The 19,539-nt window shown below is 40.5% G+C and overlaps 1 protein-coding gene across 1 annotated transcript in view; it reads right to left on the bottom strand.

Moving 5' to 3' along the window:
* Positions 1-738: 738 nt before the first annotated feature.
* Positions 739-19,539, bottom strand: part of si:ch1073-416d2.4 (coiled-coil domain-containing protein 42 homolog) — a 46,033-nt gene continuing 27,232 nt past the window's right edge. The window contains exons 8-9 of the mRNA XM_051722065.1: positions 8,353-8,469; positions 739-1,609 (exon numbers count right to left, since the gene is read on the bottom strand). Of these exons, the coding sequence (XP_051578025.1) occupies positions 1,472-1,609; positions 8,353-8,469 (255 nt within the window). The 3' untranslated portion in view covers positions 739-1,471. The remainder of the gene's footprint in view (positions 1,610-8,352; positions 8,470-19,539) is intronic.

Below are 19,539 nucleotides of genomic sequence, written 5' to 3'. Positions count from 1 at the left end.
CATAATTTGAGTTGAATTACTGAAATAAATGAACTTTTCCACGACATTCTAATTTATTGAGATGCACCTGTATATATATGCGTGTTTTTTTTTTTTTTTTTTTTTTTTTTTTTTACATTTTATAATTATAGTAAAGTCATCAAAACTATGGAATAACATAAATGGAACTATGGGAATTATGTTGTGACTAAACAAAATCCAAAATAAATCAAAACTGTGTTATATTTGAGCATCTTCAAAGTAGTCACCCTTTGTCTAGATTTTGCAGACATGTACTCTTGACATTTTCTCAAGCAACTTCTTGAGGTATCACCCTGGGATGCTTTTTAAACAGTATTGAAGGAGTTCCCATCTATGTTGGGCACTTATTGGCTGCTTTTCTTTATTATTTGGTCCAAGACATCCATTTCAAAAACTTTTTTATTATTAAATTTAGTTTTATAATGAAATAAATTAATATGTTGGCACAATTATACTTTTGTCTACAAAACTAATTTCAAACATTTAAGCATACGCCTTCAGATCAAAAGATTTTTAAGATCATGAGAAATATTTCAGTCAAGTGAACCCAAACTTTTGACCGGTAGTGTAACAACATTTGTCATTTGTACACTTGATTTCCAGCATAAAGTGCATTTAATAAATATTCAGCCCCTAACCATCATTTCACACAAATGATTTGCACAACCTGAGATTGAGTAATTCAACTGTTTTTTTTATTTATTTATTTGTGAATCACTGAACTCTGCAACAGTGCAGCCCATAAAATAAAAATTAAGCATTAAATAATAATAATAATAATAATAATAAAAACAATAACCAAAATGTCAAGAATTAACAAGTATTCAACCAATACCTTAATACTTGGCTGAATCAACTTTTGCAGTTATTACAACCATCAGTCTTTTTGGAATAATTCTCTATCAAGTTTGCACAACGTGATGGAGCAATATTAGCCCATTCCTTGTATCAAGTTAGTTGGGGATCGATGATGAACAGCAATTTTGAGGTCTCTCCTCATATGTTCAATAGGCTTGAGATCAGGACTCTGACTGGGCAACTCAAGTACATCAAATTTCTTCATTTTAAAGTCACCATGAATTCAAAATTCACAATTCTTATTTTCTTATTGGATGTTGCTGGTTTTGTTATAAACTATTTCTCCATGCAAGTTATTTAAAAACAATTTAAAAAATGGTTTGCCCTCTTAATCTTTAATTAAAAAAAAAAAATTCATGTTTGTGTTGCGAGGACAAGTGGCTGGTTTTTATTCATATTTGTTTGGGAAGCACAGTTTGAGTAAGTGTTCTTGATTCTTTATGTTTGGTGTATTGTGATTCAAAACACGGATATGGGCTAAATTAAAAATTTCATAAAAAATCATATTTGAGCAGAAAATCAGATTTGGGTCACATTCAGCTGCAGTGTGAACGTCGTTTGTGTGTGATCTATCTGACAATCCGGGCTGAACTCAGACGTCTGGTCTCAGACGTCTGCTGGAGCTCTTCAGAAGGATTTTACTGGACGTGTTTCTCATGGATGTTGCTGTTCTCGAGTCTGACAATCTCATTGCTCTCTTCACCAGATCACTTTTCTCTACAATGAACTCCTGTAAAAAAATAAAAAAATAAAAATAAAACATGTTCTTTATTCAGTTTCATTGTATGAATAAGTTCATCATCAGTGTGAATGTGAATTATTTTATTACTAACAATTTTTATTGATTCCATTCATAAGACAAACAAACACAACATAAAATACAGAATCAGTTATATACATTAAACCCCTCCCCCCGAATATTCCCCCCCACCCCCTACCCAACACAAACACGCACTACAGTGGTCACCAACAATTAGAACATAAATAAATAAATAAACAAACATAAATAAAAAGTATACTTTCAAAAACAACAAGAATGCACATACACATCTAAACTAGAAATCCCCCTCCCTGAGAACTCTCCAAAAAAGCCAAATAACTACCCCACTTCCTATCAAACAAATCCCATTTTCCTACCCTTCTAAAAATCACCTCCTCAAATGCTGCCACCCCGCCCATCTCCCCGCACCACCCCCAAAATGAGGGCGCCCCAGCCGACTTCCACCCCCTGAGGATAATTTGTCTGCTGATCATAAATCTGGCTAGCACCCAACTTTTTAAATGAATCCCCAATATTAATGACCGCTGGGGCAAATGAAGTCTGGGGCAAAATGAAAATTGAGCGTCCAATACGTCACACATAAAACTCTGAACCCTCAACCAAAACTCCTGGATCTTAACACACCACCAAAAAACATTTGTGTTGTTTCTCCATCTTCTGATTGGCATCGCAGGCAGGTGGGTGTGTCTTTAAGACCAAGCCTATACAATCTAGAAGAGGTCCAATAGAATCGATGTAAAATCTTGAATTGCATCAGACACACCGTTGCATCTCTAGACTTGATGTTTTTTAGAATTCTAGCCCACACTCCCTCCTCCAATACCAAGTTGAAATCTTTCTCCCATAATCTCTTGATAGAAGTTAAAGCTCCATCCCCCAGACTCTGAATTAACAGGGAGTAATACACTGATGCCTCATGACCTTTTCCAAAAGCAGTAATCACCTCTCCCAGAGTATCTGCCGCTTAAGGGGGGTGTATGTTACTCCCAAAAATAGTACAGAGCAGGTGGCACAGCTGTAAATACCTAAAGAACTGAGATCTGGGAATCCTAAAATGTTGAACCATATTTTCAAAAGATCTCAACACTCCACTCTCATACAGGTCACCGAGTGTAGTACCCCCCCTCACAATCCACTCTGACCAGCAGAAAGGGGACTTATTAATACATAATTTAGGGTTCAGCCATATGCTCGAGGCAACATTTAAATAAATGTCCGAATTAAACAGTCTGGACACTTTTGTCCATACCGAGTTCAAGTGCGAGATAACGGGGTGTAACATAACTTCTCTGGTTAGTTTGACTGAAAGGCTTTGCAATGGAGAAATAGGAGCAAGAACTTCCTGTTCTATACAAAACCAGGGAGGGGCTCTCTCAGGTGGAAGCACCAATGAGCCAAATGTCTGAGACCGAATGCATAATAATAAAATAAAATCTTGGGTAGGCCTAGCCCACCATTGTCAATCGGCCTATGTAACTTATTGAAATGTAATCTGGGATGTTTACCATTCCAAGTGAAGGACTTCGCTATGCTATCAAAATGCTTGAAATTAGAGAGGGGGACATCTTCAGGGAGCGATTGTAGCAAGTAATTGAATTTTGGAATACAATTCATTTTAATAACATCAACCTTCCCAATCATCGATAAATGTAATGAAGCCCACCTGCCCACATCGCTCGAAAACCTTTTTATTTAGGGGTCAAAATTAACTAACTAAATCAGACAAATTTGCTGGAAATAAAATACCCAAATACTTAATGCCCTGTTTGGGCCACTGGAAAGCGCCCGGCTGGAAAGACGTTTCTGGGCAGTACACTGTCAGAGCCAAAGCTTCAGATTTAGACCAATTGACTCTATATCCTGAAAACTTACTTAGAAAAGGAATTAATAATTCTGTGGAGGCAAGGCATAGATCTACTGGGGTCAGAGACAAATAATAAAATATCATCTCCGTAAAGCAAGAGCTTATGCGCCATACCTCCTGCCACTACTCCTGGAAAATCATCCTCCTTTCTTATCGTGGCTGCTAATGGTTCCAGGGCAAGACAGAACAATAATGGGGAAAGAGGGCAACCCTGCCGGGTGCCCCTATCCAGAGTAAAATAATCTGAAATTAATCCATTTGTTTGTACCTCCGCTACCGGGTGTCTATAAAGTAAATGATTCCATTAAATAAAATTATCTCCGAACCCATATATTTCCAAAACCATAAAAAGATAATATCATTCTACCATAACAAACGCCTTTTCGGCATCAAGTGAGATGGCAGCGACCGGAGTCTGATCATTCGCCACTGACCACATGATATTGATGAGACACCTAATGTCATCAGAAGAGCTGCGGCCCAGAATAAACCCCATCTGATCTGTATGTATAAGAGATGTCATAACTTTACTTAATCGGTTAGCCAAATTTTTTGATAAAATTTTTACATCTAGCTGGATCAGGGAATTGGACGGTAACTTTTACACTCACTTGGATCTTTGTTCTTTTTAAGAATCAGACTGATCCGGGCTTGTGTCATGGTTGGCGGAAGTTTTCCATTCTTTAATGATTCAGTATCAACTTCTAACAAAAGTGGAGCCAATTCTGTAGCATAAGATCTAAAAAATTCAGCGGCAAAACCATCTGGCCCTGGAGCCTTGCCTGTAGGCAAGGCCTTAATTACCTCGCCAAGCTCCTCCAAGGTTATCTCAGAATCAAGAGAATTTTTTTGCTCAGTCGTCAATTTAGGGAGATCTAATGGTTCCACAAAGTTTCTAATATCTTCATCAGTAGACGAAGACGTGGAACTATAGAGATCAAGATAGAATTCTTTAAAAGCATTATTAATATCAATGGCCGAGGTAAATATTTCACCTCCAGCAGATTTCACTGAAGGAATGATAGAAAAAGACTCTCTCTGTTTTATTTATCTAGCCAATAACTTCCTGCTTTGTCCCCCAACTCTATCTGTATTTCAAAAGGGTCAATTCTCTGAGGCCATCAGATGACATTCGGCGCTTCAGCTCTGCCTCGGCACTTTTAATATTTCCTTCCAACTCCACGAGTTCTCGTGCTTTGGATTTTTTGGTGAATGAGGCATACTGTATGATCCGACCCCTAAGAACAGCCTTAAGTGCCTCCCAAGCCACGCACACATAGGATACTGAGAACCAGTTGGTCTCCATGTAAACACTGATTTCAGTCTTTATCATTTGTTGGAAATCAGAATTTTGCAAAAGGGACTCATTAAAGTGGCAACTATATGATTTATTTTTCTCCGTATGTGGCAACACCTCTAAACTCACCAGGGCTACTCTGGACAGGGGCACCCGGCAGGGTTGCTCTCTTTCCCCATTATTGTTCTGTCTTGCCCTGGAACCATTAGCAGCCACGATAAGAAAGGAAGATGATTTTCCAGGGGTGGTGGCGGGAGGTGTGGTGCATAAGCTTCTGCTTTACGCAGATGATATTTTATTATTTGTCTCCAACCCCACTAGATCTATGCCTGCCCTCCACAGAATTATTAATTCCTTTTCTAAGTTCTCATGATACAGAGTTAATTGGTCTAAATCCGAAGCTTTGGCTCTGACAGCATACTGACAGCAAACAGCTTTCCAGCCGGGTGCCTTCCAGTGACCCAAACAAGGCATTAAGTATTTGGCCATTTTATTTCCAGCAAATTTGTGTGATTTAGTCAGAGTTAATTTTGACCCCTTAATAAAATGGTTTTCGAGCAATGTGGGCAGGTGGGCTTCATTACATTTATCGATGATTGGGAAGGTTAATGTGATTAAAAATGAATTGTATTCCAAAATTCAACTACCTGCTACAATCTCTCCCTGTAGATGTCCCCCTCTCTTATTTCAAGCAAGTTGATAGCATAGCGAAGTCCTTCATTTGGAATGGTAAACGTCCCAGATTACATTTCAATATGTTACATAGGCCGATTGACAAAGGTGGGCTAGGCCTACCCAAGATTTTGTTTTATTACTATGCATTTGGTCTCAGACATTTGGCTTATTGTTCGTGTAAGACTGACACAGAATTGTTTGCATTACTTCCGGGAAAGTCAAAGAATTCTGCGAGAACCAACGTCACAAAACTCTCACACAGAGGAGCGTCTCCACCTGAGAAAACAAACCCTACTGATTGGGGACCATAAAACGCAAATCACACTCACATCTGCTCTCTCTCTCTCTCACCTCAGGTCACCTTAAGGACACTAAAAACTAAGTTATGACTTATCCTGTTCTGTAATGTAAAAGGTTTTCTGATCATACATGTTTGGTATCATTCAAGAGGTCTCAGTGCGACTGGTAAAATGGTCTCATTCCTTTTCAGCAAAGTCAAATCACAAGTAAGATTTAAGAACTTAGTAAAATACAGTATTCTGTCCGGGGCATGCCCCTCCCAAGTCTCACACAGAGACCAGACGCTGTATGCAGATTAGGTGTATTCTTTGTAAACATCAAACAACCTACTCAATCAAAGGTTGACTTACAACTCCCTAAATTATAAACCAAATCCTAAATAACATCAAACACACACATCTGAAATAACAATAGAATCGTTTGGTACTTAAGGAGGGATGGCAGAGAAGCTTGTGGAATCTGTAAATCAGATCTCCCATGCGTTGTCGTTAGCATGTAGTTTTTTCACTAACAGGTAATTGCAATTTGTATTTCTTATGTTTGGTAAATGTTTGAATGGAATGCAACTTTAATTATATTATTACGTTTGGTTCACTGATAGCTTTGAGTTTGATTTATTATTTTAATTGGATTGTTTGAATGTATTACTATTACCTGGTAAATAAATTGTTATTATGATTCATTCTGCAGGACTGTTTTCTAGTATATTTCTTGTTAACTACAAATCTATGGTCAGAGTTGGCTTAATTAAGCTACTTCAGAAGTAACCCATTAGTTAAGTATGTAAGAGGCTAAACGGTAAACCGAGAATCTATAATAGAACTTAGCCAAGTAGAATTAAATGGGAATACTAAATGTAGGACCGAGAACCTGTAAAACAGGACTTAATTGACTGGGGCTAAACGGTAAACCGAGAATCTATAATAGAACTTAGCCAAATAAGACTAAACGGATAAAGCCGAGAACCTATAAGGACTTAGTCTAAAACTTACTAATATCTGAAACTGATGAATTTGTAGTTAAAGGACCTGTGTCTGACCAGCACAGGACCCAAATAACATTTAAGTAACAAATGCAGTCTAGAAGAGAGAATTACTAAATTCAGAGCATAGATACATCAACAAGGTTTTTCATAATTGGAGTCAGATGAAATAAAGAAAAGAATTAATGATAAGATTAATAAAAAACATGGAACTCAAATCAAATAATCAAAGTATTATTTAATGTCACGCACGATAAGACAGAACACGCAGGAGACCTTCAGCCACGCCATTGGATACCGTCCTTGGGCCAGTGGGTGACTTCCCCCTTACAGTCGCTTCCACCTGAGAGAGCCCCTGCCTGGTTTTGTATTGAACAGGAAGTTCTTGCTCCTATTTCGCCATTGCAAAGCCTTTCTATCAAACTAAACGGAGAAGTTAAGTTACACCCAGTTATCTCGCATTTGCACGCATTATGGACAAAAGTGTCCAGAGTGTTTAATTCAGACATTTATTTAAATGTTGCCTTTTGTGTGTGACGTGTTGGGCACTCAGGTTTCGTTTTGCCCCAGACTCTGTATTTTGGGCGATGAGGCGGTCACCGATATGGGGAATAGTCACATAGAGAATTGGGTTCTGACCTGTGTGATGATCGCCAGGCAGATTATTTTGAGAGGTTGGAGGTCAGCTGGTGTGCCCCATTTCAGGAGTGGTGCACAGAGATGGGGAGGGTGGCTGCTTTTGAAGAGGTGTCATTTGGAAGATGGGGTAACTTAGATTTGTTTATTCAGAAATGGGGCAATTATTTAGAGTCTTTGGAGGGCTCTCAGGTTGGGGCGTGGAGAGAGTAGTATAGTTTTCATTGAGTATGATTATTATATATCTATATTTTTGTTTGTGTGTTTGTTTGCTTTTTTTATTTATATTTACTCATGTGTGACCATGGGGATGTTTGTTGGGGGGTGGGGATTGGGAGGGGTTTTCAGCATTAAAATGACTGTTTATGTCTTAAAATGCATTCAAACATGTTGTAATGATGCATTTTGACAATGCACGACATCTTTTGCAATGCACAGCACCCTATGAGTGAAAATAGAGAAAAGTTATGTTTCATTGAAAAAGAAGTGAAATCAGATGTGAAATGACACCAAACAGCTTTATGAGATTAAAAAGATGCTTTTGGATATTTGTGAGATGTTTGATAAACTTTGAACAGATCTGAGTTGACTTTCAGATTTCAGCATTAAAATGTCTGTTTATGTCTTAAAATGCATTCAACATGTTGTAATGATGCATTTTGGCTTGTTTTTTTTGCAATGCACAGCTGCCTACGAGTGAAATTAGAGAAAAGTCATGTTTTATTGAAAAAGAAGTGAATTCAGATGAGAAATTACACCAAACAGTGGGGTTTAAATGTTGATTGTATATATATGTTTTTGCTTTTCTTTATTATTGTAAGATTTAATAAAAAAATTTAATTACAAAAAGTGCGCAGAGCTCGCAGTTCACACGTCCGATCCTCACAAGGCTTCACCCATAAATCGTGAATGTGAATTATTGTGTAATGTGATTGTACTTTTATCATATCCATCATAGTGCACACGTCCATGTCTTCTAGAGCGCCGTAGTGATGTAAATAACACTGTTCTGCCAGATTCTTCACTGCGATCAGGATGTTCCCCACTTCCTCCACCTGACAAACACAAACAACACAAACAGCAGATCAGCAACATGTAGTGAAAGGTTTCTACAAGCTCCTGTCAGTCGTATATACATCTGAGTGCTGTTACAGCAAAAATAATAATAAAAAAAAAAAAACCTCAGGCTTTTCTTTTAATATCACAGCCCCAATCAGACTTTCAGCTGTTCCCTGATTATGTGAGAAATGTGGACAAGGAAAGAGACAACAGAAGCATGTAAATGTGTACTACATTATACCAGATAACCAACTCACTGGACACTAAAATAAAGACAAAATAAACTGTGTACAACCGCCTCAAACTACAAAGGTACTACAAAAACTGAACCAAAGATACTTAGAACACTAGATAAATTTGTCGTTCTGGTTAAGACTGTAAGCCTGGTTCCCTTAACCTTGTGCGGCCCCACATCCACATGCATGGATGTTGTATTTTGGCTTAAATTATAAATTATACGCAACGCATAATTTAAATGTATAAAAACCGACTGAATACTGTTCACAAGACTCTAGTCTGTGATTTAAAGGTTTAACTTCTCCCACACGAGTCACGTGACACAACAACATGACATAGATTTCCTTGAAGCGCTTCTACAGACGCAGCACCAACAAAAGTGCCTCTGGTAAGAAATCTCTTAAAGTTTTTTTCATTGAAACCTGTTTGGTTGTAAAGAGTAGAGTCTCTAGTTTCATTTGATATGCCGCATTACAAAATCTGTTCATTTTTCACGTGTCAGTGCGCTGATAAACATGATGTCCACATATGTGGAAACTGGCACTACATGTCCTCAAAAGTAGAAAAAACATGTTAGTTATTTTAAATAACTCACAACATTAACACATCTGTGGGTCATTTCACTTCATTTTAATATACATTTTGTTATATTTTATTTTGTCATCACTGTGCAATATGATTCTATTAATTAACATTAGTAAATGCATTCCTATATATTTACTGTGCATTTTCACATTGAGAATAAATATGTTCATCCAAAAGCTGAAAAATGTTGTTTTCAGAGGCTTTATATGGAGTTAGGATTAAAATATGGTGCATTTCAAACTGTTCTGAGACCAGTGAATACAGACAGCACACTGAAGGTTAAAGGCCTGTTCACACCAAATCCGTGATGATTTAACGAGATGAACTTCTGGCAGAAATTCTATTCACACAGAGTCCATAAAAAGATGAAACAAAAAACTATTTCACTCCTGTACAACAGACGGCACTGTTGTGGCACTGTTGTTATACCAGTGTGGTGAGGGCTTGGCTGAGTGTCTGTCAAGGGAGATGGGAAGCGGTAAGTATTCTTCCCTGGGTGATAATTAGGTCTAAAAAATCTGAGGATGCTAGTATGCCATCATGGAGTCCTTGCCGTTGGCCAAAGAAATCCAGTCCCTCACTAGCATGCATCAGGTACAACACCAGGCCCTGCTTGAGCTACGTCGAGCACAAGATCAATGCTTCCAGGTGATTCTCCAAGCCCTAGGCGAAATCATGAAAATGGGCCCCCTGGTGTGAAAATTGTCAACTTTAAAACATCATAGAACCACTGCAAATGTGATGAGCAGATTGTTTTAATAGAAAGCACAAAAAAAGAAGCACTATAATGTATAGCTCAGTAGATGACAAATAAAATGTCCAATTGTTTTTTTCCCCCAACATGATGATGTCAGGTTAAAATGTACATGCATTCATAAGGGAATATGTGTATTTTAGGTGCTGTGACAAGTCACCATTTTATCGCCTTATTTTTATCACCTTTCAACCTTTTTCTAAAAGTACAAATAAACCAGTATTTCAATTAATATGAGGTCATGGAAACTGCAAGTATGATCATTACTGGGTAACATTTTGCAACAAGGTTTGCATTAGGTATCATTAACAATGTATCATACAATTTTCCAACATTTATTAATCTTATCTAATGTCAGTGTATAAAAATACAATTGTTTATTGTTCGTTCATGTTAGTTCATATTGTATTAACTAATGTTAACTTATACAATTTTAATTTATAAACTGACTAGCATATGTAGAAATTAACTAGTAGTACACTAATGTTAACAAATACAACCATAAATGTTACCCATTAAAGTTACACAAAATAAGAAAATGCTGTTTAAAATAGTTTTAGATAGTTTTAATAGTATAGGATACTGCTGACAATGCTTGAAATTCCATTTCAACTACCCACATATGTGTAAATGATTATTTAGAGCAACAAAATCAACGAAAACAAAAAGTTGGCGAGAATGTGTGCAAAAGTGAATAAAACTTAACTGTTTGAAGAAGACAATATGTCAAAGAATTTAAAATCCTCGGGCTCTGGAGATATTAAAAGACACTTACATGCTAAAGCTGATTCCCCTCAGCGGCAGGCTGAAAGCCCCGGACTCAATTCGGACGGTGAACTGAAAGAAATCCGGTGTGAATTGATGAATGAGTCGGCAATGCTGATGAAGGTTGTAGCAGACTTGGAGGATCTTGCTGTAATATGTCGATCGATCACTTCCATGGAGTTGGTTACAAGATTGTCGGACGTTGAGAGACAGATCGATTACCTGGAGTCATCGGAGAGGGAATTAGCTGCTAATACGCTAGCGACCAAGGGAGATTTGGAATGCATTTTGGAAAAACTGGAAGACCTTGAGAATTCTAGCCGGCGAAACAACGTGCGAATTGTTGGAATTCCTGAGCATGAAGAAGGCCCAAGATATGGTGAAATTCCTAGATGGGCTCTTCCTGAGTCTGCTCGACATAACAGGCCATAAGCTGGAAATCGAGTGAGCTCACAGAGTCCCAGGTTGGAGATCCACGGAGGGAGACAAGCCCTGATCAATTCTGGCCAAATTCCTGAGATCATCCGATAAAGATCTTGTGTTACGTGAGGCGAGGAGTAAAGGGAAGCTCTCTTGGAAGAACCACAACATTTTCTTGTTCCCAGACTTTGCGAATTCAGCAAGAGAGAAACGTGAATGATTCAGGGAATGCAAGAATCTCTTACATCATTGGAAGATCGCTTTTGCTCTGATGTTTCCGGCCAAACTGAGAATAGATACTAAGGATGGCTGTAAAACACAGCTTGTGGATGAATCCGCTAATTTTGGGTGCTTATGCCTCCTGTTGGCTGGAGTTTTTTTTTTTTTCAATATTTCTTGCAGGACATTGGAGTGAGTTTGACTGCCCAAAGAACTGAACGGCCCGTTTTTGTTTTGTTTTTGTGCTGGTTCTGCAGTGGCTAGAGCTTGTTTTGTGGAGGCACACACCTTCGAGACAATTAAGTGGATGAATCTACACGTTTGTTTTTTGTTTATTCCGCTTATGGGCTGGAGTTTGTTTTACAGATTATCTTCTGTTGTGTAATTCTGTATTACAAATTTTTGTATAAAAGCACCGGACTTGAGAAATCCGATGGCAAAGTTGTCGTGGGGGCTCTCGTAGGCATACATGGACTGTCTGAGTTTAGAAGGTTGGCGCAGTCATTCATGGGGTTAATGCGCACATTTTTCTTTTTTCTGTGTTTTTTGATCCAGGGGAATTTCGGGGTTTGATTGTTGCACTAATGTGGAATGTGGTCTTTATAATTTTATTTTATACACACAATCTAATTTCTCTAATATGTAAAAATGTCAAATGTTAATATGAGTGGATTGTCTCTCTCCACAAGGAATGTGAATCGGTTGGGGCACCACATAAAAAGAAGGAAGATTATTTATTTTCTTAAACGTAAGAAATATGATATAGTGTACTTTCAAGAAACGCATCTTTCCACGCAGGAAGCTGAACATTTTGGGAAGATATGGGGTGGGCATGTTTTCTTTAGTGCTCGCTCAAGTAAGAGCAATGAGTCATTACATTGATAAGTAAACATCTACAATTCAAATGTCTCAAACAGATTAAAGATAAATTAGGAAGAGTCATTATTGTTTTAGCAGAAATTCAGGGGCAAAAGTTGATTTTGGCCAATATTTACACACCTAACGCTGATGATCAGGTCTTTTTTAGATCTTGAAGGGATGTTGCAAGCCGCTGGCACCCCTCATGATATAATATTGGGAGGTGACTTTAATCTTTTGATGGACTCAGTCCTTGATCATAGTGAAGCAAATGTGTGCAAGCCCCCTTGAGCAACATTGAGACTTTTAAACCCATCTGGTAGGGACTATAATTTTTTTTTCATTAGTCCATAAGATTTATTCTAAAATAGATTTGTTTTCATATCTAAGTCCCTCGTTTCATCTATTGTTGATTGCTCAATTGGAAACATCTTAGTCTTAGATCATGCCCTGGTGAGTTTAGAGGTGTTGCCGCATATGGAGAAAAATAAATCATATAGTTGCTGCTTTAATGTATCCCTTTTGTAAAATCCTGATTTCCAACAAATGTTAAAGGCTGAAATCAATGTTTATATGGACACCAACTGGTCCTCAGTATCCTCTGTGTGCGTGGCTTGGGAGGCACTTAAGGCAGTTTTTAGGGGTCGGATCACAGTATGCCTCATTCATCAAAAAATCCAAAAGTTGGAAGAGAATATTAAAAGTACCGAGACAGAGCTGAAGCAGCAAATGTCATCTAATGAAGATATTAGAAACTTTGTGGAACCATTAGATCTCCCTAAACTGACGACTGAGCAAAAAAATTATCTTGATTCTGAGATAAACTTGGAGGAACTTGATGAGGTAATTAAGGCTTTACCTGCAGGCAAGGCTCTGGGGCTAGATGGCTTTGCCACTGAATTTTTTAGATCTTATGCTACAGAACTGGCTCCACTTTTATTAGAAGTTTATACGGAATCATTAAAGAGTGGAAAGCTTCAGCCAACCATGACACAAGCCCGGATCAGTCTGATTCTTAAAAAGGAGTGTAAGAGTTACCGTCCAATTTCCCTGATCCAGCTAGAATTTAAAATTTTGTCAAAAATTTTGGCTAACCGATTATATAAAGTTATGACATCTCTTACACATACAGATCAGGTGGGGTTCATTTGGGGCCGCAGCTCTTCTGATAACATTAGACGTTTCATCAATATCATGTGGTCAGTGGCGAATGATCAGACTCCGGTCGTTGCCATCTCACTCAATGCCAAAAATACGTTTGATATGGTAGAAAGGGATTATCTTTTTAAGGTTTTGGAAATATATGGGTTCTGAAATAATTTTATTTAATGGAATAATTTACTTTATAGACACCCGGTAGCGGAGGTACAAACAAATTTATTAATTTCAGATTATTTTATTCTGGATAGGGGCACCTGGCAGGGTTGCCCTCTTTCCCCATTATTGTTCTGTCTAGCCCTGGAACCATTAGCAGCCGCGATAAGAAAGGAGGATGATTTTCCAGGGGTGATGACGGGAGGTGTGGCAGGTGATATTTTATTATTCGTCTCTGACCCCATTAGATCTATGCCTTGTCTCCACAGGATTATTAATTCCTTCTCTAAATTCTCAGGTTACAGAGTCAATTGGTCTAAACCTTTGGCTCTGACAGCATACTGCCCAGTAACTGCTTTTCAACCGGGTGCCTTCCAGTGTCCCAAACAAGGCATTAAGTATTTGGGAATTTTATTCCCAGCTAATTTGTGTGATTTAGTTAATTCATTTCAACCCTTTAATAAAAAGGTTTTCGAGTGATGTGAGTAGGTGGGCTTCATTACATTTATCTATGATTGGGAAGGTTAATGTTATTAAAATGAATTGTATTCCAAAATTCAACTACCTGCTACAGTCTCTCCCTGTAGATGTCCCCCTCTCTTATTTCAAGCAATTTTATAGCATAGCGAAGTCCTTTATTTGGAATGGTAAACATCCCAGATTACATTTCAACAAGTTACATAGGCCGATTGACAGGGGGGCTAGGCCTAACCAAGATTTTGTTTATTATTATGCATTCGGTCTCAGACATTTTTCTCAGTGGTCGCTTCCACCTGAGAGCCCCTCCCTGGTTTTGTATTGAACAGGAAGTTCTTGCCCCTATTTCGCCATTGCAAAGCCTTTCTATCAAACTAACCAGAGAAGTTAAGTCACACCCCGTTATCTCGCATTTGCATGAGGTTTGAACAAAAGTGTCCAGAGTGTTTAATTCGGACATTTATTTAAATGTTGCCTCAAACATATGGCTGAACCCTAAATTACGTAATAATAAGTCCCTTTCTGTTGGTCAGAGTGGATTGGGAGGGGGGTTACTACACTCGGTGACCTATATGAAAGTGGAGTGCTGAGATCTTTTGAAAATTTGGTTCAACATTTTAAGATTCCTAGATCTCAGTTCTTTAGGTATTTACAGCTGCGCCACCTGTTCTGTACTGGAAGTAGTATACACCCCCCTAAAGCAGCAGATACTCTGGAAGTGGTGATTACTGCTTTTGGAAAAGGTCATGAGGCATCAGTGTATTACTCCCTGTTAATTCAGAGTCTGGGGGACGGAGCTTCATCTTCTCTCAAGAGATTATAGGAGAAAGATTTATATTTGGTATTGGAGGAGGGAGAGTGGGCTAGGATTCTAAAAAGCATCAAGTCTACATCTAGAGATGTAAGTGTCTGTCTGATGCAATTTAAGATTTTACATCGATTCTAATGGACCCCTTCTAGATTGTATAGGTTGGGTCTTAAAGACACACCCACCTGCTGGCGGTGCCAATCAGAAGACGGGGACACAGCACATGTTTTTTGGGGATGTATTAAGATCCAAGAATTTTGGTTGGGGGTTCAAAACTTTATGTGTGAGGTATTGGACACTATATTTTAATTTGGCCCCAGACTCTGTATCCTGGGTGATGGGACGGCTGTTTATATTGGGGACAGATATTTAAAAAGTTGGGTCCTAGCCGGGGTCATGATTGGCAGAAAAATCATCCTCGGGATGGAAGTCGGCTGGGGCACCCTCATTTAGGGAATGGTGCGGGGAGATGGGCGAGGTGGTGGCATTTGAACAGCTGTTTTTTAGAAGGCTGAGGAAATGGGATTTGTTTGTCAGGAAGTGGGGGGGTTATTTGGCTTTTTTGGAGGGTTCTCGGGGAGGGGCTGTGGAGAGAGATTTGCAGCTTAGTTGGGTATGTGTATTATTGATGTTTGAATGTATATCTTGTTTTTTTATATGTTTATTTTATTTAATTTTATTTTGAATGTCTAGTTGTTGGTGACCACATTAGTGCATGTTTGTGTCGGGTGGGGGGTGTGGAGTGGGAATGTTCGGGGGGAGGGGGTTTAATGTGAATAATTGATTCCGTTTTTTTATGTTGTGTTTGTATGTTGTATGATTGGAATCAATAAAATTGTTAATAACAAAAAAAAAAAAGTATTTTATTTTACAAAAACTCAAACTACGCTTTCCAACGGTAAACACTCAAGCATGCTTTCAAGCGGCACACTCAAAGACAATGTTCATTCAAACAGCACTCTCTCGGGTGTGTGAAGCTCTCTCTCCCTCTCTGGGGTTTTGGGCTGCCTTTTATCTCCCCACCTCTCACTGTGAACATAGAAATCACAATTAGCAGCAATTAATCTCAGGTGAAAACCCTTACCGCTTCCTCTCTCCCCAGACGAACATACCCCCACTGCCCGACTCAGGTCGGGGGAACAGCCCGGCCTGCCAACTCCCCCCCCCCTTTTCTAGAAAGCCTGTGGACCACCACGAACTTAAATGGCTGGAGTGCCAGATACCAACGGGTGATCCGAGCATTGGCATCCTTCATGCGGTGGAGCCAGTGGAGCAGGGCATGGTCCGAACAGAGGGTGAATGCCTGTCCCAGCAAATAGTAGCGGAGAGTGAGGACCACCCACTTGATGGCTAAGCACTCCTTCTCTATGGTGCTGTACTTAGTCTCTCTCATAGAGAGCTTCTGACTAATGTACAGCACCGGGCGCTCCTCCCCCTCCACCACCTGGGACAGTACAGCACCCAGCCCCCTGTTCAATGTGTCCATCTGCAAAACAAAAGGGAGAGAAAATTTAGGGGAATACAGAAGCGGCCTGCCACAAAGTACAGCTTTTACCTGTGTGAAGCTTGTTGGCATGGCTCCGTTCACTGGACTGGGTCTGAAACTCCCTTTTTAGTGAGAGCAGTCAGCAGGCTGGTGACATCCGAATAATTAGGCACAAACCTTCGATATTAGGCAGCCAGCCCCAGGAATTGTCTCACCTCCTTTTTGGTCTTGGGCATGTTGCAATCGCTGCAGTTTTATCAATTTGGGGCCACACTTGCCCATGACTCAAGTGGAACCTCAGATACCGTAACTCCACTTGTTCAATTGTGCATTTCTTCGGGTTTGCTAAGCCCTGCTCGCCGCAGCGACCTCAGAACTGCCCTCAGATGCTGCATGTGCTGCTGCCAATCATTACTGTAAATAATGATATCATCCAAATAATCAGCGGCATATGCAGCGTGTGGTCTGAGGACTCCATAAGATTCTGAAATGTAGCCAGGGCCCAAAACAAACCGAACGGAAGGGTCACAAATTGGTGTAACCCAAACGGTGTGGAAAAGGCAGTTTTCTCACAGTACACTGGCATTAAGGGGATCTGCCAATAACCCTTTATTAAATCCAGTGTCGAATAAAAGCGAGCCGTGCCCAACCAATCGAGCAGTCTTCAATACGCGGCATTGGATACGCATCAAATTTCGACACCGCATTGACTTTCCTATAATCCACACAGCACTGGACCGACCCATCGCTCTTAGGCACCAGAACCACCGGGCTGGCCCAATCACTGTGGGATTCTTCTATTACCCCCATATTGAGCATGGCCTTTAATTCTTCCCAGACTATCTGTTTCTTGTGTTCGGGTAAGTGATATGGACGACTACGTACAACTACCCCGGGGGTTGTCTTGATGTGGTGTTTTATGAGATTAGTGTGGCCGGGGAGAGGCGAGAATACATCAGAGAAATTATTTTGCAACCGGGCAACCTCCGTACGTTGTGACGGTGAGAGGTGGTCTCCACAAGGGACCGGGGTGAAGTGACTGGCTTTTAGATTAACCGGGACTGACGTTCTTGCGCCTGTAGCAAATTCTCCTGTGATAGTCGCCCCAATTTGTGGAGTTTTGCTCTCAGGTCATAACGTATTGAATTTCATTTTTACTTTGTGAAGGTCCATCCTCCCAATTTTATGCCCATATAACAATTCAAATGGGGAAAACCCTGTGGAGGCTTGCGGGACCTCTCGCACTGCAAATAACAGAGGTTCTAGCCACTTATCCCAGTTCTGAGGATCTTTGTGCACGAACTTATGAGTCATATTCTTTAAGGTTTTATTAAATCGTTCGACCAAGCCGTCCATTTGGGGATGGTACACGCTTGTCCGAATCAACTTAATACCCAAACACTTGTACAGCTTGCGTAGTGTACGTGACATAAAAGCCATGCCCTGATCAGTGAGGATTTCTTTCGGAATCCCCACTCGGGAGATAATTTTGAAGAGTACCTCCGCAACACTACGTGCTGAGATGTTACACAGAGGCTCTGCTTCTGGATATCGTGTTGCGTAATCCACTAGGACTAACACAAAGCAATGTCCGTGTGCAGTATGTTCTAATGGCCGAGGAGGTCCATGCCAATTCGCTCAAAAGGAACCTCGATCAACAGAAGAGGGCGCAATGGTGCTTTTGGGGTGGCTGGCGGGTTCACCAGCTGACATTCATGGCATGCCGCACACCACCGGCGAACATATCCGTGAATGCCCGGCCAAAAAAAAACGTGCCATGAGATGGCTTATTGTTTTCCCCTGTACCAAGTGACCTGCCATTGGATTATGATGAGCTGCCTGGAATAACATTTCCGACTGCCGTTTGGTACCAACAACTGGGTTGTATTTTCTTGCGTGCGAGTGTCCTGTGTCACTCTATATAACTGATCTTTTATGATTTAAAAGAATGGATATGAGATTGCGATGCCATTGACCATCAATCACAATCACTTGGTCAAAGGCGTGTCGCAGGGTTTCATCTCACGACTGCTCTAGCGGGAAATCCCCTGCCGGGAATTCCCTAAGTGTGGGGGAGTATGGCACCTCCCCTTCCCCGTGTCAGTCTGATGTGGAGCAGTCACAGATGGCCCAGGCCACGCCTCCCCAGCCAGTGCTTCGCACATTCCACATCGATTCACTTTCTCACAGGACCCATCCACACACAACCCCTTCAATAATGAGCGAAAAGCCGGCCAATTGGTTCCAAAAATTAGTGGATGGGTGATGCAAGGACTAACCTCTGCCTCAAAATGTTCCTTTTGTCCCATTAATATTACAGTGACGGTCACTATAGGATAATCATGAATATCCCTGTGCACACACCTCACCTTTACCCGATTATTTGAATCCAATGCAACCGGAATCCACCAAGGCTTGGTATGTATCCCCCTCAATACTCATGGGTATTTGCATGTCCCTGCTCGATCGGAGGCCTGTGGGGTGTCAGGGACCCGGATCAAGGCCCCCACCTCCATTGCCGGGCACTGCTCGCAGCCATGACCTGGCTCCCCTCAACTCCAGCAGATTGGCCCAAGCCTCCCGCCCACACTCGTGGCTGCGGGCTCCTTCACCTGGGATGAAGAGTGGACATGGTTAGGTGGAGCAGTCGACCACCAAGCCCAAAAGGCTGGTCTTGGGGGAGAGAGAGAGAAAGAGACAAGAAAAAGAAACTCCGGTTCCCGAACATGCTGTCAACTGGTCCTCAGCCAGCTGTGCAGCGGTCCTCTGCGATGCGTCTGCCGGAAGGCGGTGGAGCCCGCTGCTGTCTGCCAGGAGGCGAGGTCCAGTGCCATCGCCCGGTGTTGCGGAGGACCGCAACACTGCATAGAAATTCCCATCCACACCGCAGTGGGAAAAACAGGGTAGAAGAAAATTAAAACACTGCTCTTCACCCTTAGAAGAGTCAAGGAACTGTATAGTAAGAAGTCCAACAGCCAGAGCATAATGTTTCTGTAAACACTGAAAAATCAACTCTCCTTTGCAGCCAGGATCTGAGAAGAGAGGAAATAAAAGTTATAAAACCTGGCAAAGGTGTTAGAGGAAGACCAGCCTGGAGCCAGACAGATGTCTTGCAAGAACACACCCTTTGCCCATGCCCAGGA

This window comes from Myxocyprinus asiaticus, chromosome 17 (assembly GCF_019703515.2).
Source record: "Myxocyprinus asiaticus isolate MX2 ecotype Aquarium Trade chromosome 17, UBuf_Myxa_2, whole genome shotgun sequence".
Lineage (NCBI taxonomy): Eukaryota > Metazoa > Chordata > Actinopteri > Cypriniformes > Catostomidae > Myxocyprinus > Myxocyprinus asiaticus.
Note: the sequence above shows the minus strand (reverse complement) of the source record. Positions and strands in the feature narration are given on the sequence as shown.